This window comes from Leptidea sinapis, chromosome 13 (assembly GCF_905404315.1).
Source record: "Leptidea sinapis chromosome 13, ilLepSina1.1, whole genome shotgun sequence".
Classification (NCBI taxonomy): Eukaryota; Metazoa; Arthropoda; class Insecta; order Lepidoptera; family Pieridae; genus Leptidea; species Leptidea sinapis.
The window spans coordinates 10,415,434-10,442,264 of NC_066277.1; the positions used below are offsets into that span (position 1 = coordinate 10,415,434).

The 26,831-nt window shown below is 37.1% G+C and overlaps 1 protein-coding gene across 1 annotated transcript; it reads left to right on the top strand.

The window, feature by feature from the left end:
- Window positions 1–2,293: 2,293 nt before the first annotated feature.
- On the top strand, window positions 2,294–25,785 carry LOC126967452 (aldo-keto reductase family 1 member A1-like). The gene is made up of 6 exons (XM_050811919.1): window positions 2,294–2,482; window positions 13,481–13,661; window positions 18,771–18,958; window positions 22,949–23,187; window positions 23,349–23,499; window positions 25,585–25,785. Exons 1-6 carry the CDS (start codon window positions 2,411–2,413, stop codon window positions 25,732–25,734), a joined length of 981 nt encoding a protein of 326 aa, XP_050667876.1. The 5' UTR covers window positions 2,294–2,410; the 3' UTR covers window positions 25,735–25,785.
- Window positions 25,786–26,831: the final 1,046 nt, after the last annotated feature.

Genomic DNA, 26,831 nt, shown 5'->3' on the forward strand with positions numbered 1-26,831 from the left:
CTGTTACCGTTCCCTGACAGAAGTATGTGATAACAACAATCACGTAGATAACTGTGCAATGGATCAAGCCTTGAAGGGTCACAGTGACTCCACAGGTGATGATGCCACTGACGTATTAGCAAGGAGGTGCTCAGAGACGATAGCAATTGGACCTGAACCAATAGTCCCTCTCTCCTCTGGTTGGCCTGAATTAGTCATAAGGCAGCACGTTAAGGAGCTACATACATAATAAATACTGGACGGAGGTGAGTGGATGTAGACAGACGAAAGAGACTCTAGAAACTAGGCATAGCCTGTATATATTTAATTAACAATATACTTATTATGACATACATAAATACATGTAAACATCCATGACTCGGAAACAAACATCCACAGTCATCATATAAATGATTGCACCTACCGGGATTCGAACCCGGGACCTCTAGCTTAGTAGTCAGGGTCACTAACCATTCGGCTATATGGGTCGTCAAATTATATTTATTCGGTGGTATGTGGCGACAAAGCGCCAACTAGAGTCACTGTTTTAGCGAGTTTTAACGTTATCGTGTATTATTAAAATGTTGTAGCGATATCGTTGGTGAATTGCGCGAAGGACTTCCGGCTATAGCGACTGCTGAAGATAAGAAAATTGCTTATGGTAAAACTGATAAGAGAGTGCATATCAACGGATTTGAAAAAAAATGCAAAATGCTATACACGAATATTGAAGCTACAGAAGCCCTTACACGAGATACTTTGATACCACATACTTTAACAGATACACGAGGCGAGACTTATGTGGTGTATCCCAATGTCACAGGCTATGAGTAAGACCTTATAAATCAAAATGTCTACCTGTTTAGGTATGTTTTATACCTACTGCGTGCGGCAGAAAGAAGGTTCCATTCCTTTGTTGGCGCTAAAAAGGGATGGAGCTTACCTACTTCGAAATCAGGGGCGTGCATATTATATAAGCAATTAGGCAGTGCCTACCGAATTATAAACCTCAATAAATATAGCACTAGTGCCAAAGTTAATTTAGTTCCCACGGTAGGAAGTCTACAGATTGCATATACGAAACAAGCAGCGTTTCATACAACTTAAAGGGCATAAAAAAAGCATTTATTTTCTCAAAATTTATTCCTTTAGAATTCTTTTTGATGATGACTTATGTACCGTCGGAATAAAGCGGAACTACGACTAATTAGGTACGTCTACTGTGCCTACCTTGCTAGAAAACCGATGCACAATCGAAACACAATACATACCTTATCAGTTTGGTACCAACACCATTCCATTTTGTTTAAAAAGACCTTACTCATTTTATCTTGCTCATTTCAAGTAGGTCATACATTTATTCATATTTTAATATCACGGCGACTCTACATACCCGTATTTTAAGCTATGATACTTCTGGAACCATTAGTGTAGTTCTTACGTGTTCATTAGGATTTCCTGTATATTGTATCTATTTTAATTAATAATAACATGTACAATTTGCATTCCGTGGTTATCTCTAGGTATTGTTAAAGATGATTTTCCTTAAAATCCTAGCTGAATAACTAAGCCGATGTATTATAAGTAGTGTTTATATAACGTTTTGTTTATATTTTATTTATTTATTAATTTATTAAATTACTAGTGGACCCGACAGACGTTGTCCTGTACACACGTCTTAAATTTGAAAAATCGGTCCAGCCGTTAGGAGGAATTCACTAACATACACATGAGCAGGAGAATTATATTATATGGACGGAATTGAGAATCTAAACCATTCTCGAATCCACCTGAAGACACACACCAATCTCAAATTTACAGGAACACACAAAAAAATCACAAAATCGGTCCAGCCTCTTAGAAGGTAGTTCAATTGTGAATCTAAACCATTCTCGAATCCACCTGAAGACACACAGAAAGTTTCATCAAAATCGGTCCAGCCATTTAGGAGGAGTTCAGTTACAACAGACGCACAAAAGAAACATATACACATACGAGTATTAAGATAACATTCAAATGTAAACAAAACTCTGCAAAACTGTTCTGACAGTTTGACTGCAGGAGCGCGTCTCGATATTTACATATTTCTATATACTTAACTTAATACTTTAAATACTAGAATTTTAAATATAGAAATTTACATATTTCCACATACGTATATCTCTTACGGTATTATCAATGCTAACTGATAAGTCATTGCAATAATTAGCGTCAATGTACTGCAACGTCAATATCCGAATAAAAGTAATTATAAAAGTAGAAGTAACTGTATAAAAAACTTGTTTCAAGGCTGTCTGACGGGCTGGCGGTGCGTGAACGAGGCATTCTCTCAAACAGCGCTCACTCGTCCAACAACAAAGACATTTCAACTTTTAATAATAAGTTTCAAAACACCGGCTATATTCATTACTAACAATATATCATATAAATAATGTCAGTGCCTGAATATTTCGAACTGGAGAATGGAGATCGCATGCCTAGAGTAGGCTTCGGAACTTGGCAAGTAAGTTATGTTGTTTAAACTCGGCTTGATAACAAACGCAAAATATTGTTATGTAATTAACTTTATCAATAATTTATTCTTGTGAAAATTTCCACTTTTAGTGTATGTTTGTGTGATAGTGAAGAATATATATTTATATATATATATATTCTTCTCTCTCGTTTGTTTCGATTCTGTTATTGACACGTTATAAAAGTAGTAAATGTTAATATTTAAGATATTTTAAGACTGAGGCTGTTTTTAAAAATGTTTTTTACTACATTTGTGAGAGTGTTGATTGATCTTCTTTTCTTGGCGTTTTTAGTACTTGTATCATTATTTAGCGGTATTTAACATGATGGATAGGTAAAATGATAAAATTCGGCAAAATTATTGTGTTATTTGAGAGGGGTTGCACTCAATGCTTCGTGGCTCAGAGGTTAATGTGGACAACTCGGACAGTTTAAAAACCTGGTAGCCATATCAAAACACGGATTCTGTTAAAATAAGGCCTCGTTCTGAGAGAAACCTATGTACCGAACTACGGGACGATGTTTGGACCTCAAGAAGAACCTCGAAGAAGTAAGAAATATCCAAATCGGTTTATGGATGTCTTCTAGCTGTCCGTGGTTTAAGTTGCTCCGTGTGGTGGACTCATGACAACTGGGATAGGTAGTTTCTCCGATGAAGCCAGGATATATCTGTATGGTGAAAACCTTCATCTGCGGGAGCTGCATGGGCGAGGAGAACTTTGCAGAGCCATGCCTAGAAGAAATCATATCTTATCGTGGGGGTCCGTTATAGTTTCGGCAAACATAAATTATTTCGCATGGCACATTAAATGCACATCAACACAACGGAAGATCTAGTTCCTCAGGTACAACCCGCACTCTCACTCTTGGTTTTTTAATGAAAATACGGGACGAGACGAGCACGACGTTCAGCTGATGGTAACTGGTACGCTTAAGTCTCATTTGCAGAGTAATTTCACTAGCTACGGCGCCCTTCAGACCGAAACACAATAATGTTTACATTGTTTCTATTCGATTCTTAGAGACGACATCGCTCGCGCTCATGGGTTTGCCGATGTGGTTGCGTTTATACTAGAGGTCTGGTTACATCGTTTAGATTGGCCAGCTCGACGTCATGACGAGAGAAATCAGTGCGAGCAACTCCGTAAAACATCGGAGAGCTAAAGAATATTATAATCGCGGATTGGAAACGTATTCCGCTAGGGTACCTAGACTGTTGGCTGTGATTACGGCAAGAGGGGTCACCCTCCACATTAAACTTTCATTTACTTTTATGCAATAAAAATGGGGCCTTCTTCAAACGTGAAAAGAACTTTTAGCAATCATTTCTTGATAAATATATCAGTTAATAAACCCTGACACGTTTAAGCCTTAGTTTGTGAGTCGTAAGTCATCAACATCCCTACTAATATTATTAGTGTGAATGTAAGTTTGTTTGTTACGCTTTCACGACTAAACCACAATAAATTTTATCAAAATCGTTGAAATTTATTACAGATATAGACAAGAGCAAGGGAAAGGACATAGGCTATCTTTTATCGCGAATAAAAGACTTAGCGGGGTTGAAATAGGGGGTGGAAATTTGCATGAAAGTTCGTCATTATCGAATATATCACCAAGAAACTTTTAAATAATAATTGTTCTAGTGTTTATTAAATTTAGACCTATGTGGCGTGAAAAAGGGGGATAAAAGTTCTATAGTTGGTAGCTTATAAAAATGTATTAGCCACAGCAGTTTGTTGTATATAATTTGCAAAGTTCTTAGCTAGTGCGGTTTCTAGTTGGAGCACAGCAGAGATGATGTTTTAAAGTTATTTGTTGTTATAGAACATCCAGCTAAATATTATATGTTGGCACACGGATATAAGACAAATACTTACTTTAGTGTTTTCTCTTTTTTAATTGTGTAACTCATTCTTTTATATCCTTCTTCCTCTTCTATTCTTCTTTAACATTTGTTTCATATATTTTTTAAAAGCGTCCCATCTTGTTTTGTGTAGATTTGCTTTTGAATCGACAATTGTGAGCGGCTTCTGGCAACAATCTGATAAATAACTATTTCCAGCACCACAACTGCACCCTTCACCACAAAATGAGATTGTATCACTCTCATCATCATAATCCCCGGAAGAGACAGTTCTTCCTCTTGATGTTGAAGCTTGACAATAGTCTGGAAGCTCTTTATCTTTGGTGGTATCAATTTTATCGATACATGGTAAATTTTTGGTTGACATAGGTTATACACAAACGGCAAGAGTATTTGATCTAATATTTACATTTTGTTTTCCGGTTCAGTATTACGTGGTTTTACGTTTTTATTGCGACATTATTTTTGAAAGCAACAACCAAAAACAGTCTAAGTAGGTTATATAGGTAGATATGTAAAAAGAATAAATATATATGGACGTAACCACAGACGTAACAGTCAAACACAGAGAATAGACTAAGAAGACCCTGCACCTGCATTTGACCACATTCTAGAGAGACACAAATCGATTGGACTACCACCTACCTACTTATAGTAATCAGCCTAGCGAAACTCTCTAAGAAACAGCGATTCACTCGATTGTATGAAACGTGCAGTCAGTGATAGATTGACAGATGACGGCTATAATCTTGTAAAAAACAGAGATAGCCGAAATCCACTACGTTTTAAGCAACTGTTCGCTTTCAAACTTAGTCGGATTATACTTCCTCGCGAATCGTCATACTGTAATTCCTGCTATTTCAAACTTATGTCAAATCACTGGACGTTTCATACTAAACTAAATTTAAATTTTTACTTAGGCAGCCCCGCCTCCTATTACCTAGTATTTACATCCTCTTTGATATTAATAAACATGGCAAACGCTTTCAAAAGCGAATATCAACCAATAAATCAGTGACTTATGCTTGTAGCATCTCAATTGGTAATTCAGTGTATTATTGCCACCGTCTAGTCTGTACGCACTGGTAGATAATTAGTACCAACTTCTTTAAAGTCAAAGTCAAGTAATTAAAAGGTTTATTTTGTTAAATTTTTTTACAGAAATCTTGTAACTAATAACAATATGGACATTAAAGAACCAAATGGTGTCTTGTCAGCATTATGTTAGGAATTTAACTTCTCAACGCTGGTAGGTATTCACTAGACACCGTAGAAGCTGCCTGTTGGCAATGCTGCCTGAAATAAATATGTTTATTATTATTAGTACTAATTATTTATAAATTAAAATAGATATCCAATCCCTCAAGTCTACTGCTACCTTAAACATCGGCAATGAAAATAATAAAAGGCATAAAAGGCATTTATTTTCTCAAAATTGATTCCTTTAGAATTCTTTTTATGTGAATAAAATTATATAAAAAAAATATATCTGAATCTCTTAAGTAAACGGCAAAAGTTTTTATACAAATTAAGTAACAATAGGTTTGAATAAATAATAAGTAAGTCATAACTTTGGCCTTAAAAACAAAATTAAATATATTCTTATGACATCAATAAATCAAGTATACAATCAAATAACAATAACTACGTTCAATTGAAGGGAGGTGATGACTCAGTTAAATAATTTGCCACTAATCAACTATCTATTTTAACCTTCGAGTAGGTCTGATGATATTTTTTATGGTGATGACTTACAATTCACAAAGTTATTCACTCCGCACTTCAAGGACCTTACATTAATTGTAATCGATTCTTCATTACCCAGTCTGATGTTATTCATTTAAATCTGAATAACCTTATAATTTCCAAATTTTTCATTTGTTTTTCTACCTGTCAAAAATCTTCCTGCTTCTGTTGTCTTCCCCGTGTCTTTTTTTAGATTTCTGGGTTATGAATCTGTAATGATTTACTGCAATTGTCTGTACCCCCAAGTTTGTGTCCATTAATGTTTTCGTATAGCATAAGTGACATTACTTGTTTTTGTTTTCTTTCTTAAATTTATGTTTCTCATTCGATGTGTTTTATTAATATTCAGTTTACTGATCTTCATGGCTCTATCTCAGTGGCGGCCAAGTCCAGCTTAGCGAAACTCCCTAAGAAAAATGTGATTGTAAGCAATTATATGAAACAATGATAGATTGACAAATGCCGTCTATAATCCTGTAAAAAAACGGAGATAGCCGAATTTTAAGCAACTGTTCGCTTTCACTTTTCACTTAGCCGGATTATACTTCGTCGCCAATCGCCTTATTGTGATTACTACTATTTAAAATCTCACTGCACATTTCACACTAAACTATTTTTTTTTACTTAGGCAGTCCCGCTTATTAGTATATACATCCCCATTGACCAAATCTGACAACCGTAGGTCAATATAGGAAGTACCGACACAAGTATTAAAATCAAATCAAAATCAGTTTATTCAAGTAGGTCACGGAAATGACACTAATGAATGTCAAAAAAATAAAATATTTTACTTATTGAATCTATACCGCTACTTCGTAAAGGGTTGAGCTAATGAGAAGAAGTAGCAAGAAACTCATTGCCACTCTTTTATATCAAGATTTACAGATCATTTCAATTACAATATAATATGTAAAATGTAAAATGATGCAACAAACCCACTCAAACGTCAAATAGTCAATGTCTTACACGAGTAAGTCAAAAAAGTAAATGTAACTTAATACAAAAGTTATTGAGTACAGTAGCTGCATCATCCACATACACCATAAATCAATAAAGGTATTCTGTAAGCATTTTATAAGCGATTATAAATAAATCAACATGTAAATATCCATACATATATATGTATTATATATGTAATTATAAATACTATTATATATAATTAAGGGTAACTAAAGCTCAAATCTTTTAGAGCAATTCATACCCATGCTTTCTTATCATCTAAATAATCCTTTAAATTGTAATATGATTTTTCCATAACTTTATGTTTAATATAGGCTTTGAACTTGTGCAGGGACATTTCCATTATGTTCTCAGGAACTTATTATAAAATCAAACGCAATTACCGATGAATGACTTGTCGAGTTTACTAAGCCTAGAAGTGGGCATTAACAGTGTATTTTTGTTTCTAGTATTAATATTATGTTTTTCATATACCTTATGAAATTTATTGCCATTTTTATGAACATACACCAAATTTTCATATATATATATTGGTTAGAAACAGTCATAATTTTAAAATCTTTAAATTTAGATCGAAGCGACTCTTTTGGTCCCATACCATAAATTGCCCGAACAGCTCTTTTCTGCAGCACGAAAATAGAATCAATATCAGCAGCATTACCCCATAATAATATACCATATGACATAATGCTGTGAAAGTAACTCAAATAAACCAATCTTGCAGTTTCAATGTCTGTTAAGGAACGAATCTTTTTTACTGCGTATGCAGCAGAACTTAGTCTACTTGATAAATTTTCTATATGAGGGCCCCATTGGAGTTTGGCATCTAGCGTTATTCCAAGAAAAACAGCGGTATCAACTATATCTAATTTCTCGTTTTTAAGCTGTATATCGATTGACACTTGCTTAACATTAGGTAAAGTAAATTTAATGCATTTCGTTTTATTGCCATGAAGTAACAAGTTATTAGCTTCAAACCAACTTTAGTTAAAGCATTGTTAACAACATCAAAATTTGGTATACAACGGTGTATTTTAAACATGAGTGATGTATCATCAGCAAACAACACAATTTGATATTTATCCTCTGCAATATAAGGGAGATCATTTATATAAATAAGGAATAGAAAAGGTCCTAAAATTGAGCCCTGTGGAACCCCCATTTTAACTGTTGATCCAGAGGACCTCTTTCCATTAATATCCACCTTTTGTATTCTACAATTTAAATAGGATGTCATTAAGTCCAATGCTTTATTTTTAATACCGTAATGGTGAAGTTTTCTAACTAATGTTTCGTGTTCAACACAATCGAGTGCCTTGGATAAGTCACAAAAGACGCCAAGTGCATCACGAGACTCCTCCCAGGCTTCAAATATATTATGTATCAAGTCAATACCAGCATCGGTAGTTGAACGACCCTGGGTGAAACCAAACTGTTTGGAGTGCAATAAATTATTATGGAAAAAATGACGAAGCAATTGATTTAAAATTAACTTTTCAAAAATTTTACTAAAAGTGGGTAGTACAGATATTGGTCTATAATTAGTAGCGTCACTGGTACAACCTGATTTAAACAGTGGAACTACTTTACTATGTTTCATTAGGTCAGGAAATTCACCACATTCTATACAATTGTTAAATATTAGAGCTAAATCAGGCGCAATAATATCAATCAAAGTCTGGACAAGTTTAACTGATATGCCCCAAAGATCATTTGTCGCCTTATTTTTAATAGATTTAAAAGCTTTTATAACATCAGAGCCAGAAACATGATCAAATTTAAAGATTTTATCACATTCAAAAATGTTGTCTTTCAATAGTGAAAGAGCGGAGAACGAATTTGTAGTGGTAACAGGTATATCTGTAAAGAATGTTTAGAAAATTGAACTCGGATATTTTATGGGTCACCCTTCCGGCTTCTTCATTTATTATTTTCCAAGTCGCTTTTATCTCGTTAGAACTATTTATTATTTTATCTCATATATACCTTGACTTGGCAATAGTACAATCCTTTTTAAATTTTTTAGAGAACTGTTGAACATATCTTTTGAAGTCATCACTACAGTTATATTGTCGCTCCGCATATAAATCGTACAATTTTTGCCTGTTTTTGTGTAATTCAACTGTTGCCTACTCGCTAAAACTATTGCATCAGTTTTGAGGACCGATTTAGGAGTGAAAATAGAATTTATTAAATTATAGAACTTATTAAAGAATAAATTATACATTTCATTTGGTTTTAATGTATTATGTAAAAATGAGAGGTCTCTAACAAGGGTGGCCCTCACTCTTTCTATGCGGTCTGATGTAACTGGCACAAAAGTTATTTTGTGCTTAGTTCTATTGGGTTTTAAAGATTCAATCTGAATTAACTGACCACAGTGGTTCGAATCTAATTTACTAATTATGTTTTTACTAGTAGCCCTCACATTTGTAAAAATATTATCAATACATGTGGCACTAGTAGAAGTTATTCTTGTGGGTTCCATGAACATATTGGATAAGTTCTATGATTTAAATAGATTTAATAATTTAATACTTAAAGCACTATTTTCTAAAATATTTATATTAAAGTCTCCACAAACAAGCAGTTTTTTATTTGATTTTGTGGTTTTGAATAAAACTTCATCCATCACTTTCTCAGAAAGTTCAAAGTTAGCACAGGGTGGTGTATAAACAGATACAACAATGAATTGCTCTAATTCAATTGAGGCTAGCTCAATTATCCGCTCAATAGACAGGCAGACAATATCATTTCGATTCTAATACTTTAAGTTTTTCTTCAGTTAAATTAATGAACCTCCATGAATTGCAGCGGTTCTCGTGAACAAGCTACCAACCTGGTAATTGTTTAAATTAAAAATACACTCAAAACTTTTTAACCAGTTTTCTATGAAACATATTATATCAATATTAAAGTTATTTAAAAACAATTCTATTTCAAGTTCTTTTAATTTTATACATCTGATATTTTGGTGAACCAGGTTGATAACATGTGGTGTATTTTTTAGTGGTTAGTATGCTAATAACTTAGCAATATGTCGCCTATAAAAAAGAGATAGATACATTCTATCTTTTGTCAATATATATGATTTAATAAACTTATTTAGGTCAATTAATAAATTTACATTATTGTAAAAAAGTGTACATAGATACATAAAATCACGCCTCTTTCCCGTAGGGGTAGGCAGAGACCACTTCTTTCCACTTGCTACGATCCTTACATACTTCTTTCGCTTCGTCTACTTTCATTATTCCTTTCATACATGCTCCGGTTTAGGGTACTCTTGACCTGGCCTTTTTTCAAGACGTCCCTGATTTGATCTTGAAACGTCCGCCTAGGTCTACCCCTTCCAACACTTTCATTCACACTGGCCTTATACACTTTCTTCGTCAATCGTTCTTCATTCATTCTCTCGACATGTCCAAACCATCTCAGCATACCTTTCTCAATTTTTGTCACAACATCTTCTTTCAGACCACAACGTTTCCTTATCTCACTATTTCTTATTCTGTCTCTCAGTTTAACTCCTATCATACTTCTCAACGCTCTCATCTCAACTGCTTTCATGTTTCTTCTGCCATACCCAACTTCCACTTCCGTACATGAGTGTTGGAACCAACACCCCCTCATGCACAGCCAAGCGAGCCTTATTAGACACCTTCTGACTGTTCATAAAGGAGTGCAAAGCTCCATTCACCATGTTTCCTGCATTCACTCTTCTTTCAATATCACTCTCATACTTTCCATCTCTTGTAAATTTAGAACCCAGATACACAAACTCATTCACCTGTTAAATTTTTTCATCTCCAATCACAATATTGCAGTCTGTCACTACCTCATCTCTTTCAAGCACCATCACTTTCGTCTTCTTTACATTCATCTTCATTCCCTTTCTACCAAAAGCTCCATTCATAGCAGTTACCATCTCTTGCAACTCCTCGGCCGAAGATGCAAGTAATACTTGGTCATCAGCATAGAGAAAACATTTGACGAGTAACTCATTCATTCTCAACCCACTGTCATTCTCTTTTAAACCTGTCAAGCAATTGTTCATGAACAGATTAAACAGCCACGGTGACGCTACACATCCCTGTCTAACACCTTTTTCGATATTAAACCATTCAGTGTATGCCCCGTTTATCCTTACACAAGCACTAGAATCTCTATAAAGAGATTGCAATGCTCGTATGAGGATACTGCTCACACCGCTCGTGGACAATGCTGACCACAATTCATTCCTCACCACTCTATCATAGGCCTTTTCTAGATCCACGAAGGCGCAATAGACCTTTTTGTTTTTAGCCAAAAACTTTTCTGCTATGCACCGCAAGGAAAAGACCTGATCCGTACATCCCATTCCCTTTCTAAATCCCGCTTGTGCATCCCATACTTTTTTGTCTGTTTCATTCACAACTCTTTCAATCAACACTTTTGCATACAATTCACCGACGAATTTAAAAAAGTGTACTAGTTATATACTAGTGATGTATAATGAATTAAGTTTTTGTATATGCTTGTTTTGGATGTCAGATAGATTTCTTGCATATGGCATGTTAAGAAGCATATTAGAAAGATTTATTTTTATGTTTAACAATTGATTGATGAGATTGATACGTTGTGATGGAAAGTGGATTAGGTACGAGAAGAATATAACGTAACAAAGAAGACGACCCCAAAGATCAGTCAGGCTTCAGACACTGTAAGCAAACCTGGGTTATAAACTGTGGCCAGAAAGAGGGATGTATATGGTGGTGTAGAAAGGGCATTGTTCATTATGAGCTTTTAATGCCGGGCAGAACCATCGGTTCGGATCTCTACTGCAAAGATGTGATGAGATTAAAGCAAGAATTTGAGAGAAATTGGGCGAAATTGATCAAGAGAATATGTGCGGTCTTTCATAACGAGAATATCACACATCTTTAACCACTGAATAAAATTTAGAGAGTTTTGCTGGTAGGTATTAATTCTTCCGCCATATACGTACCTATCCCTGCTCCCACGGATTTCCATCGGTCTCATTAAAATTCTTAAGACAGAGTTGGATTAATATCTAGAAAGGACTGGCAAAAGTAATTGTCGCGTTTTTTTTTATCAGAACCAAAAATTTCTACATCAACGGGATCATGTCACTACCTACAATACGACAAAAAAACATCGAACAAAGTGAAATAAACTTTATTCATTTAGGCTTAAACTAAGCGCTTTTGAATCGTTACTATAAATATTTCTTTTAAATTACTCAATTTACCATATGTTCGTAAAAAGTTGAGCTCGTGAGAAGAACATACAAGAAACTTAACAGCGTATTTTACGGTGGCTGTCATATCCATAACAAATTAGTAAGTAAGGTGCTGCATCCAATATATGAGTTGTGTATAAATAATATAAGTTATTTTATGAAATGTAATAAAGAATTAATTGTATAAATAAGAATTATCGTATATTGGATGATCAACCGTTAGACCTTGAACTCAATATTTGTGTAAGGATGCTTCTTGGACATGATGGTCGTGATTACTGTCACAATTAGTAATAATCCAACAAATACAATGATTCATTAAGTATAACAGGTCGACGTGGCACCACAAGCCCCGTTCGTTGCCCAACTTATTATTAAGCTCTTTCATTCATTTAATAAGTATGTATATGATGATAAATGCTTTCTCTTCATATTTTAAACACAAAAGTATGTTAAGTAGTGTTTAAACAATAGCACAATGTACCTATATACTACGTCTTATTGTTATGTATGCAAGTCGTGGGAAAAGGTACCGGTAGAGCTAGCAATCAGTGTTCTTTGTGACTTTCATTGTCCATCCATTGTATTAAACAAAATATTCGAAACGTAACGGCGCGAGGCTATAATATATCTTTAATACTAATAATATTAGGATGATAAGACTTAAGACGAGAGGAGCAAGCTTATCTGATAGCTAGATATAAACAAATAAAATTCGATTTGGAACCCATAATTATTTTTATTTCCAATATTTGTTTTGTATGGACATATTTTCTATGATATAATTAATTGAGGCACGGTTGGACAGTTCTACTGTGAAACAATTTCATTATAATAACAGTGAGCATATTTTACGAAATAATTCTTGATGTTATGACAAATTCATAAAAAACAGTATTTTGTTGTACAGAACAACGTCTGTCGGGTCAGCTGGTACATATATTATATCCTTTCTATTAAATACTTTATTTCAAACAAAACAAATCTTATAACTATATTTACTGGCAGCATTTCCACGTTGGATAGCTAGGCTGATCCGTTGACCTAAATAGCTGTCAGCGCTTGGGTTACCAATAGCCTTATTGAGGCGTGAAGATAGTACTTTGAACATTCTCCCCACGGGCCATAAAAATTAACCTCAAAATACTACAATTTCCTAATTAAAATTGCAGACATCCGAGGATGTGTTAGAGAAAGCTGTGGATGCTGCATTAAATGCAGGCTACAGGCACTTTGACTCAGCGCGAGCCTATGAAAATGAAAAAGGACTCGGTAGAGCTCTCAGCCGATGGATTGGCGACAACGAAGAAAAAAGAAAACAGTTGTTTATCGTCACAAAGCTGCCGCCTGGAGGTAACTTAACTACTGTACTGTGATAACAAGTACTCTCTGAGTAGTGGGAGGCTCCTTTGCATACATTGCAGGAGGCCGCTACATTATGGGTACCACAACGGCGCCTATTTCTCCCGTGAAGCAGTAATGTGTAAGCATTATTGTGTTTCGGTCTGAAGGGCGCCGTAACTTGTGGAATTAGTGGGCAAATGAGACTTAACATTTTACGACACAAGGTGACGAGCGCAGTTGTGCCGCTCAGAATTTTTGGGTTCTTCAAGAATCCTGAGCGGCACTGCATTATAATGGGCAGGGCGTATCTATTACCATCAGCTTAACGTCGCCTTTTCTCTCATTTCCATAAAAAAGACTAGGGCTCCAAAAGTAATCACTACATACAATGATATTCTATACATATAGACATATCATTCGCAGTCTGGTAGCGGAACGGCAAAAGTATGCTTAAAGACAATGTAAACACACTTTTCCCCATAGTCTCATACTTTCAAATTCTCCATAAAACTTATAGCAACCCTCTTTTTCGTTTGGCCTAAAAAAATACTTAACTGCTACTCCACTGATGTCACTGTCCAAATCGGGTTCTAAATTCAAAATACGCAGCTTAAACTGAAAAAGGGTTTCCATTGCTGCCTATTGACCAATAATATTTTAAGCAACTGCAGTAAACGCAGAAATGTAGAACGCATTTGAAGCTTATTATGGTGTCATTTGCATATTTGGGCTTTGCTTATGTATGACGTGCATTGTCTATACCTATAGAACATCATTGACTACATATTATAAAACAAAGTCCTCCGCCGCGTCTGTCTGTTTGTCTGTTCGCGATAAACTCATAAACTACTGCAACGATTTTCATCCTGATATCACCAATGGATAGCGTGGTTCTCGAGGAAGGTTTTTTAAACATTTTGAGTAGTTAGCTCATGAGTTAGCCAACCTTGAGCACAGTAGCCATGTTCATGTACATATATATATTCTTCATTGTTATTTTTCTTCATTATATATTCTTCAGTTATGGTGACAAATATATCCCCACTTCCACGCACACGCATACACAGAAGTTCGTATTTGTACTATTGATAGATGAAGAGTTCCTTAATGTGGACCTGATCCTTGATGTCCATCCAGGTCACTCTTTTCATAAAAATCTAATGTCATCGTTACTTGCCGACATCTTAAACTTCAACTCAATTGAGGAAAACATGTTCATAATATAGTTGCAAAACAAAAATAACGGGTTGCCGCTGAAGTGTTATCTTGAACATTAACGTTGTGCATTTTTTAATATTTTGGAATGGTTAGGGAATAATTTCGCACGAATATCTTTATTTATCAGTATAAAAGTACTAGCATTTAAGAGGTTAAGTACAATAGTTATTAATTATTGCGCTATCGTACACAAAAATTTAATTTTTTAAATATTTGACACACCTCAGAACTATTCCAATTATTATACATTAAAAAGTTTATCTCTCAAAGGAATCAAGTTTCATCCATAATTTCAACGAATTTTCTTACGAATCTTCGGTCAGGTCACATGTCTTGACGCGAGTTTAACATTTTATACACATCCCAAGGAAAGTGCTCAACGCCGCTAAAGAAGTTTTCATTTTTTTATGAAAATACGGGACGAGATGAGCAGGACATTCAGCTGATGGTAATTGATACGCAATGCAGTTCCGCTCAGGATTCTTGAAGAGCCCAAAATTTCTGAGTGGCTCTACAATTGCGCTCGTCACCTTGAAACATAAGATGTTGAGTCGCATTTGCCCAGTAATTTCACTAGCTACGGCGCCCTCCAGACCGAAACACAGTAATGTTTACACATTACTGCTTCACGGTAGAAAAAGGCGCCGCTGTGGTACGCAAAATCTAGCCGGCATCCTGTGCAAAGGAGCCTTCCACTGGTAATTTTTTATTTTTTTTATGGAGTAGGAGGACAAACGAGCGTACGGGTCACCTGATGCTAAGTGATCACCGCCGCCCATACTCTCTTGCATCACCAGAGGAATCACAGGAGCGTTGCCGGCCTTCAAGGAAGGTGTACGCGCTTTTTTTGAAGGTACCCATGTCGTATCGTCCCGGAAACACCGCACAAGGAAGTTCATTCCACAGCTTTGTAGTACGTGGAAGAAAGCTCCTTGTAAACCGCACTGTGGAGGACCGCCACACATCCAGATGGTGAGGATGATATCCTAACTTGTGGCGTGTCGTGCGAAGGTGGAATTCGGCGGCAGGAATAAGTAAAACAGCTCTTCGGAACACTCCCCGTGATAAATGCGGTAGAAGGCACATAATGAAGCGACGTCTCTATGCAACGCCAAGTGATCCAGCCGTTCACAGAGTACTGGGTCCCCGACAATTCGAGCTGCTCTGCGTTGCACGCGGTCAAATGGATCGAGCTGATACTGGGGTGCGCCAGACCAGAGATGACAGCAATACTCCATGTGTGGCCGGACCTGCGCTTTGTACAGCGCTAGAATGTGGGCCGGCTTGAAGTATTGCCGTGCTCTATTATTGACGCCCAGTTTCTTTGAAGCCAATTTGGCTTTGCCCTCCAGATGGCCACGGAATTGGCAATCGCTCGAGATTTCGAGACCCAGTATTCCGATACTAGGCGAGGCTTTTAGGGAAGTGTTGTCGAAGAGCGGTGATGCGACAAATGGGGTTTTTTTAGTGGTAAACGCGCAAACTTGAGTCTTCTGGGGGTTAAATTGGACAAGGTTCAATTTACCCCATTCCGCGACCTTCTCAAGAGAGGATTCGATAGAAGACACAAGTTTCTCCCGGCACTGGTCGACGATTTCCCGAGGGAGACGTGCATGGCCTGTGTATACGGCATCACCAGTGCTGTCATCTGCATAGCAATGAATGTTGGAGGTGTCCAACATATCATTGATATGCAGAAGAAACAGCGTAGGAGATAGCACACAGCCTTGGGGCACTCCAGCATTCACGGGCTTCGGGTTCGAGCAATGTCCGTCGACAACGACCTGTATGCTGTGCCCAGTGAGGAAGCTGGAGGACAACTTGCACAAGCTCTCGGGAAGCCCAAATGATGGAAGTTTAGAGAGGAGCGCCTTATGTCATACACGATCAAAGGCCTTCGCTATATCCAGACTATCTGCCAGGCCTTCCCCCTTGCTTTCAATAGCCGCAGCCCATCTATGTGTTAGGTATACCAGAAGATCACCTGCCGACCGACCATGGCGAAACCCGTATTGTCGGTCGTTGATCAACTGGTGACCCTTTAGGTATACCAAGAGCTGACGGCTAATTATGCTCTCCATGATTTTGGAGAGCAGGGAGTTAATAGCAATAGGCCTGTAGTTTGCCGGATCCGAACTGTCTCCTTTTTTTTGGATCGGATGGACAAGGGCTGACTGCCATGAGTCAGGGACTACGCCTTTGGAATAAGAGTGCCGGAATAAACGCGTTAGCACCGGCGTCAACTCAGGGGCACACGTTCTAAGCACGATTGGAGAAATGCCATCCGGCCCGCTCGACTTCCTGACGTCCAACGAAAACAGAGCTCGCCTAACAGTTTTCTGTCTGAACTGTACTTCAGGCATAGAGCTCTGACACCGCGGGATGGTCGGCGGTGTTTTTCCGTTGTCGTCAAGAGTCGAGTTGGAGGCGAAAAGAGCGCACAGGAGATCGGCTTTCTCTTTTACCGTATGGGCCAGTGTGTCATTCCTCATGTGCAACGGCGGCATGGACGGCTGGCTGAAGTAACCAAGGGCAGCTTTCGACAACGACCAGAACATGCGTGTTCCGGTCGGGTAACTGGAAAGCTGCTCGCCGATTTTGACGACGTGTTTTGACTTTGCACGGGCGATTTGCCGCTTAAAAAATCTGGAAGCACGGTTGTATTTCCTCTTTAGAACTATGCAGTTCGGATCCTTTGTGCCCAGCGCCGCAACCCAAGTTCGATACGCCTGTTTTTTGCAGTCAGATGCTGCTTTAACTGAAGCATCGAACCAGGGCTGTGATCTGCCACCGATCGGTACTACAGAGCTTGGTATAAAAATATCCATGCCCTGTAGTATCACATCGGCTACTGCAACGGTGCAGGCACTAGGATCATCCGAAGGGAAACAAACCCTGCTCCAAGGGTAGGATGCAAAAAAGGAACGCATCCTATCCCAATCTGCTGACTTGTAGTGCCAAACGCGGCGGGTCGCTGGTGGTCTGCGACGTGGGCGTCGTATAGGCACTACACTCTTGACCAGGCAATGGTCGGACGTTCCGAGAGGGGCGTCGACAATGACCTGGTAACCATCGGGATGTGTAGTCAGCAGAAGATCTAATAAGGACGGCATGTGGCTATCCACATCCGGGAGCCGCGTTGGCGACTCAACCAATTGGGACAGATCGTACGCCAATGCAAAATTCTGCACAGATCGCCCTGCGTAGTCTGTGGTACGTGATCCAAGCTATTCGGCATTGTGCCCGTTGAAATCACCCAAGACTACGATTTCAGCGGAGGGGATCTGTGCAAGCACGTCGTCAATTGCCGCTTGAACGCAGCCCATGGGATGATCGGTTTCTGCGTTACCACTATGGGACCTGTAGACACACGCATAGATGCGGACGCGGTCATTGATATTGCAAAAGTCCACGTTGAGTGTGGAGCGGGGTGCCGTGGTGTTACTGCCTCGTTTGTCCTTGGTCATGCGCGGTACTGTGCCCTCCCCAGAATACGAAGGGCAGCCCGAGCTAGAGTGCTCGGGGAGGGATTCTCCGACTCTGGTAGAGCCGGTACCCTCCTGGGGTACTATCTCTTTGGGGAAATGGCCTCCGGTCCTCGACACTAACCTATGCGAAACATAGCGGCACTAGGCCGCTACTTCACGCCGGTATTCTGTGCGAGTGTGGTAATTAACCCGGACGAGTCTGGCCCGATTGTGCTGACGTCAAAAGACGGCTGCGTGACACTCCCACTTCTAAAAAGCCCTTAGTCGCCTCTTACGACACCCATGGGCCTGGGACTCCCCTATTCTTTTATGCCCCGGGGAAAGTACAGGGCAAATTACAAATTAAAAAAGAGTTGTAATTCGCATTTTTAGTGTAAGTTTAAGTTTTGATTTAACACTGACTTTGTTGCAGGAAATCGTCCAGATGTAGTTGATGAATATTTTTCGGGTTCCCTCAGTGACCTTGGACTGAGTTACATCGACATGTACTTAATGCACACGCCCTTCTCGTTCGAGCACATTCCCGGCGATCTTCATCCAAAAAACCCTGACGGTTCCATGAAAGTGGACCTCACGACTGATATTGTCAGCACCTGGAAGGTATGTATAGTATTAATTCTATATTGGCTATGGGTATTCCGTCACCAAGTTCTGACAATATAAATCAAATAATTATTTTAATAAATACGAAAGGAAACCGCCTGCAACCTGATGAGACTACACAGGGACAATAAACGTACAATTGTAGGTGTAATCACCAGTCACTGTCCCTTGAACAAGCATCTGTCTATCATAGGTGTAACAGACAGCCCCTTGTGCAGAGGATGCATGGAGGCAGAGGGTGGCCGAACAACGGGCAGAAATACCTACTCCAATCACCAGCATCGCTTCCGGATGCCTGCAGAAACTTAAAAAGACTGCTAGACTTCTGGAATGATCTGGGCTGGTTGGAGCCAGAAGACATTTTAAAAACGCACAATGGCCCAATCAAGAGGCTAAGTGTGTAAACAGCCCAGCTAAACTGACTAACTGAACACGAAAGGATTCTACAAAATGTCTCAGTGTTGATAAAATATTGAGGCTAATAAGAAGATACCTATTCAATAAAATAAAAGTAGGTTTAATTGCGGCAATCGTCCATGTTGACTGAAATATCAATGACGTCACGGCTCGCTCTGGGTGTTAAATTTTAATTTTATTAATATTAATTATAGAATTGTGAAATCCGTCATGTTTCAATATAACAGTAGTGTGTTGGTAGTTAGACAACTCTGTAACATATTTTGCATGTCGATTGACGAAAAATATTGTATTTTTAATAATATTATGTTAACATCCTAACTACAATGTTTCTTGCAAATAAAATTTCATTTTATATATTACCACTGACCTCTACTATATACTACTGGACTGGAGGCTGTCAAAGTGCTTTTGTGCTTGATATTCGCCATTTTGGCGCTGTTGGCAATGTAGCGAGAGTCTGCGGTACTAAAACTAGTGATGACAACCTCCGCAAAAATCGATAAAGGGTGGGATACTACTAACAAAAAATGTGTACTGTATTACGTTTATTCTTGAAGTATAAATAGCACGGAAAACGCACAAAATTAACTCAAAATGCAAAAATACTTTAGACGTTCCTTCGAAGCCATTTGTATTATACGTCAAAATTAGGTCTCTGGATGCTCGCGAGTGACGCTTCAAATAGGTATAAAAAATTTGTTGTCAAACATAACATATATTACGAGTTAAAATTTATTTCTGAAGTGTGAGTGGCGTCACATTATGTCCTTAATATGCCGAGCGATTTGCGTAGTTCATTCAAAGTAGTATGATAAAAACGAAGAAGTTTGTGTTACATATGCTTGTGTTTTTTACATTGACATTACATAACAAAAAAACTTAGATATTTTATAAGTCTAGATAGTCTCTTGTTGTTAGACAACTGATAAAAACTGGCCAGGAATATTAGTTTAGTGTGAGTGACAAGCTACGTCTTACACTCGCGATTTGTATTACACTTTGAAATTCACACATACTAATGCGTGAATTTCAAACATTCAAATTTTTATTTTTGGAATCGGTGTCCTCCCGCCGGGGCCCCATTCTCGCCTCTCGTCTCCTCACGTGTGTGACTCAAGCACATCTCACCTATAACTATGTATGTAGTTACAAACCTACCTTGGCTGACACCGACTAATGTAGCGAATGAAGACCGAGCATTAGACAGAGCCATCTGTCACACTAGCAAGGTACCTACGTCAAACTCGAGTCCAATCCATCCAAATCCAATCCAAATACCAGTGAGGCATTTATTATTTTTTAATTAATTTGCTCCTCATTGTATAATGGTTTTATGTTAGTTTAACATCTTATCTATCAACTTTTTAATTAAAATATCAAAAGAGGAGAAAGTATATACCTACTGGTACATCCTACCCGAGTAAGATCTTTTTTCGTCTTGTACTTTTTTATTCTAGCCTCTATCTTGTCTTTTTATGACGTTATTTGACACAACCCATAAAAAACATCAAATTTGATAAAATAATCCATTTTGCAATATGTAACTACGAACAAAATTTAAATCATTTATTTATTCAGTGATCTTAAAATCTTTATCAACAATATTGTCGACATGGGCGTATCATTAATTCATTGCATAAGATTTCATGACAGTAACATAAACGATGTAGCGACATTGAACGATACAAAACATATAATTTGTAATGACCACGTAATATACAAAGAGTGTAGCTATCCCATATCAACTAAAAAAGTAACCTTACCTGATAGTGACGCAAGAAAAACGACCATAAGTGAGGAAAACTGTGTGAAAAAATCGAACAAGTATTCAAGCAGTCGTGATCACTTTTCATGGACGAAAATAAATAGATCACCAATTACTTCTACAGAAATACCAAATACTGAGGAATGTAATAAATCGAAAGAAAAAATAGAAGACATTGCAAAACTTGCCAAGTCGAGAAATCAATTGGAAATTGAAAAGTCACTCCAATCAATTCAAAATATTAGACAAGTATCGTCTGAGCTTGAGTGGCAAAAAGAAATAAATATTCCCGGAAACCGCTTCACAAAATACATTTTACCAATATTCCTTTGCCCTTGTATTTGTGGCGGAGAAGATAAATTGGAAAATATTCCTAACGAAGAAACGTATTATAATCGTCAAAGCAATGAAAATTCTCTTGACAGTATAGAACTACGACGAACTAGTTACAATAATGTCAACCAGGTCCAATTAGATGCTTCTGTAATGAGTATAATACGTTTGGGCGGAGCTAACATTCGGCAAGCAACCTCGCCTAAAATATATATTCAAATAATAAAAGGAGTTATGCGAAATACGTACAAAAATATTACATGCATTTTTAAATCGTTTCATTAGCATAAAACAGAAATAACTAGCCCAAGAAATATGATTATCGTAAAATATGAAACAAATTATTGTTACAAAATTTCGTGCTAAAAATAAATCTAAACATGAGATTAAAGGAGAATCTCAACCAATAAAATCTAAAACGCATTTTACATGTCAGTATGACGCAGAATCGAGTCATAGCTTGGAGATTTTGTCTGAAGATCTTAACGGATCTCAGTTTTCATCCGTACAAAATATAGGGAGCATTAATAAATTAAATAGACTTCGCCAGGGTATGAAAAATATTAGTGCACTTATAAAAAATTTCAACAAATTTTTTGGTCTGAAAAAAACACAAAAAACACGTGAACGTCAGCGTAACATAATTGTATTACGGAAAGATAAGAAAATCAAGCCAGATAATAAAATAATTAAAATAGAAAATAATGAAACTCAGCGAGAGTTAATCAATTTGGAGACTAAAATTAATAATATTACAAGTACTGACACTGTGTATGGAAATAAAATATGGGGTCCCGGAGAAATATATATGAAAAAATAGGTAATTACTTAGTAGTAAGAAGCCGTTATCCGCCGTCACCGATAACACAAATACGTAATTTTATTCATAAGCATTTGGTTAAGATTATTTACTACAATAATTAGCAACAAATCTGATACGATGCGATAAAAGCAATTACATTAAGACATTAATATCGTCTTGCAAATTTATTGCCAGTGTATTTGGAACGTTTCGTGTCAAGGATAAAACAGATAATCATTTGAAAATACTACTTCGGATGCGAATTCCAATTCATTTATCATTATATAATTACTATATTAGTATATCTTATATCTTTAAACGAGCAATTCTTGTATATATATAATCTGAATCTCGGAAACGGATCTAGCTAGGTTTCAATTTTAAAAAATGTAGTTTTATCCGTGTTTTAATGAGAAACAGCTACAATAACATTAGAATACAATGGTAAATTTCGCCACTATATACAAGACTATAATAACTCAGATGGGACATTGGGTGATCCGGAAAGCAGAAGACCCCGATTCGAATCCAGATGTCTTATTAGTTTTTTTTTTAACATGTTTTGAACATTCATAAAAGTCCAAGCAAGGCTCGGTCGTCCGGATATTTGTATTAAACTTAATAATAACTGAACTATTACTTTCTATATATCAATGATGAATTACAGGAAATGCTCAAGTTGAAGGAATCTGGGCGGGTGAAACATTTGGGTGTGTCTAATGTAAACGAAGAACAGCTGAAGCGATTGACTGCTATAGCAAAACCGGAGTGTCTTCAAGTTGAAGTCCATATATTGTGTCAGCAAGCACCCCTTCTAGAAGCTGCTAAACGGCTAGGAATACCTGTTGTAGCCTATTCACCACTTGGTTCTAGAGCACTTGCTGATCTACTTGCCTCAAAGACTGGGTAAGCTACAACATTTTCGGGTAAAACCGTAAGTAAACCGACGGAGAATAGACAAAGGTTTAGTTGAAAAAATAAATATTTGAAAAGTTTCGTGTCGATTCATAATCCTGGATTTAGTAGCCAAGTATGTTTTATTTTATTTTAATTTATTCACATTTCAGACGAGTATATCCTAACCAGCTAGAGCTGCCTGCTGTTCAGAAGATAGCCCAGAAATATTCCCGCACGCCGGCTCAGGTTCTGTTGCGATACTTGCTACAACACGGCGTCGCCGTCATACCAAAGAGCACTGACCCCACGAGAATAAAACAGGTACGACACTTAGATATTCATCTAGATAGAGTCTCTTGCTGTTAGACAACCAATAAAAACAGTATAATACTACTGTACTGTGCGTGATAAGGTACGTCTTACACTCGCGATTTGTATGACACTTTATGTTAGTGTGCGTGAATTCACTGACCTCTACTATTTACCACTGGACTGGCGGCTGTCAAAGTGCTTTTGTGCCTGTTTGATATTCGCCATTTTGGCGCTGTTGGCCATTTAGCGAGAGTCTGCAGTACTAAAACCAGTAATGACAACCCCAGCTAAACAAACATCGATAGGAAAACTATTTACAAATAAAATTTGTACTTTATTACGGTTATTCCTGAAGTATAAAAAATGCAAAAATACTTCAGAGTATTAAACGCTTCTATCGCAGCCATTTGTATTATACGTCAAAACTAGTTCTCTGGACGCTCGCGGGTGGCGCTTCAGATAGGCACATAAATATTGTTGTAAAACATATGGAACAGCCTGTCCAGTGGTATTTATACAGGTCAGTGGCGTGAATTGCTAAAAGAAGAGGTTAAGACGTATCTAAGGTACGACATTATGTAGTGCAGCGGGCAGCCGCATTCCCCACAACCGATAGAAACAATATAATATGGTTAATTGTCCTTCTGTAACAAAGTATGTTACTTAATTTTTTAACCTAGCTGTAAGTTTTTCAAAAATTGTAAAATAAATAAATAGCGTACTACAAATACTGAAGCCCTGAATATGCTTGGGCTATATTTGATGTAAAATAACCAGTAAAAAATGTAAAGACTTGCTCTTTTAGTCAATATTCTTATGATGCAAATATTCTGTCGCGAGTGGATTTCTGAGAAAATTTCTGTCAATTTATAAAAGAATCCACTGAAATTCAAAGCAGATTTCTCGCGGACTACCCTATGTGACCGTGTCTGCAATAAAATTATCTTTATATTGATATAGGTAAGGCCAAAGAGTTTATAAGGCTTATATTTTACTAAACAGATGAGGTCATGTACCTGCCAACTCAATTGTTATAATAGTATAAAAATAGTCAAACTAACGTTGGCATTCTCTTTAGAGATGATCTTTTGAATTTGTATGTAAATTCTTTCTAACGGAATACTTCAGTGCTTAAAACAATTTTTTTATATAATATAGTCTTATATTATATATATCGCTATACATTTTTGTTTGGTACAAAATTCTTTTCATCCAACGGATGGTTTAAGTATCTGTATATAATTCATCCATATATATCCGTATCCAATGTCCAAAGTCAACGTAAATCAGTTCACAGCAGTATCTAGGTCGCACGCTATTAACATTAATCAATATAAAATCATTTACAATCACAGATCCATTGATTTACTTTTATGCTGCGAAATAGTTTATTTTAGTTGAAATCAATATTTTATGCTTTTTATAATTTTTCACCCACCTTAAAGGCTGGATTTCCATGGCCTCACCACTCCCCATCATGTGAATATCTGGCCCGTTTGCCCCCTTTTAAAAATACTTTTTATCAAGTTGGAGAATCAGGTTTAAAAGGTTCTACTGGAAACCTTAGTCATGGTAACTTATCATTATGGCTTCTGGAGAGATTTTATTTACCTATTTATAGTATTTTGTCACGATACCAGTGGGAGGCTCCTTTGCACATGATGCCGGCTAGATTGTGGCTTCCAAAACGGCGCCTATTTCTGCCGTGAAGCAGTTATGTGTAAGCATTATTGTGTTTCGGTCTGAAGGGCGCCGTAGCTAGTGAAATTACTGGGCAAATAAGACTTAACATCGTATGTCTCAAGGTGACGACCGCAATTGTAGTGCCACTCAGAATTTTTGGGTTTCTCAAGAATCCTGAGCGGCACTGCATTACCATCAACTGAACGTCCTGCTCGTCTTGTCCTTAATGTCACAAAATACGATACAATTTTGCTGCAACAAGATTAGAATTTGTAGAAAATGGCTTACTTACTCAATCTAAATAAAACTAGACGTCAGCTCATAACAAAGTTCTATAGATTCAGCTTATTTCTCAAAGTTGTTTGAACCGCAGTTCGTACATTTAAAACTATGTGTCTTCCTTTGTTTCAGAATATCTCTGTTTGGGACTTTGAGTTGAGTGAAAGTGAGATGAAGGAGTTACGCGCTCTAGATCGCGGCGAGGCCGGACGTATATGTGACTTCGGGTTTTTCGGAGGCGTAGAGAAGCACCCTGAATTCCCATTTAAAAACAGAACTTAGAATAATATTTTTAGCCTATTTTGATGAATAAAGCACAATTTACAATTAAAAGTGTTTTCGTATATGTAGTAATATCATACTTGTTTACTACACCTTCATTGAGAGATTTTATCTGTTGATGACGGCAAGCCATACCATTCCAGGTCACCATTTGTATTAAAATATCATCATCTGGTCGGAAAACCACTCGAGAATCACCAACCGATGAGCTGCACTAAAGTAATGTCACAATAATCTATCTCTACGAAATAGATCTTGCCGTGCTAATGTCTCTAGTGAACAGGGGCGTGCATATCATATCATCATCTCATTATGAACCTAAATATATGTTTATAGCACTAGAAAGTTAATTTACTACAGTCTACAGATTGCATATACGAAGCAAGCAATCTTTCATACTACTTATGTCGTACTGTCGGACTAAAGCTCAACTACGACTATTTCTGCCGTGAAGCAGTAATGTGTAAGCATTACTGTGTTTCGGTCTGAAGGGCGCCGTGGCTAGTGAAATTACTGGGCAAATGAGACTTAAAATCTTATGTCTCTGACAAGCGCAGTTGTAGTGCCATTCAGATTTTTTGGGGTTTTTACAAGAATCCTGAGCGGCACTGCATTGCTCGTCTTGTCCCTTATTTTCTTAAAAAAAATATGCTTTCTAAAGACGCTGAAACAATAAAAGTTATTATTATTATGAAATTACTATTCATCATAGCCACCTATTTATCACCATTATACTTGTACTATTACAATATATATTTTTCAAGTACCTACCTTACTATTTATAGTTTTTCCTTTTTGAAGAAAAAGTTAACTATGTTGACTATGTCGTGGTCTTCCAACGCATACATTAGTATCTGCAAATAATGTAGGTTTAACAACGAAAGGATATTGATTTAAAATAACGATTACATACCTCATTATATTAAATAAATAAAAAAATCTGAGCTATTTTGTAAGATGACCTTATACTGGGTAGGTACAGTTTAGGGTAAAGAAGACAACCCTAACGTCGTCAGAAAAGGTAAGAGTCACGCGACAGAAAGAGAGGCAACTTTTCGGTGAATAAAAATACAGGTTAATAGCGCTGTGCGATCTAC

Coding starts and splice junctions, on each gene's coding strand:
- LOC126967452 (XM_050811919.1), top strand. CDS start 2,411: ATGTCAGTGCCTGAATATTTCGAACTGGAGAATGGAGATCGCATGCCT. Junction 13,662..18,770: donor CACAAAGCTGCCGCCTGGAG/GTAACTTAACTA, acceptor ACTTTGTTGCAG/GAAATCGTCCAGATGTAGTT. Junction 23,188..23,348: donor CTACTTGCCTCAAAGACTGG/GTAAGCTACAAC, acceptor TTCACATTTCAG/ACGAGTATATCCTAACCAGC.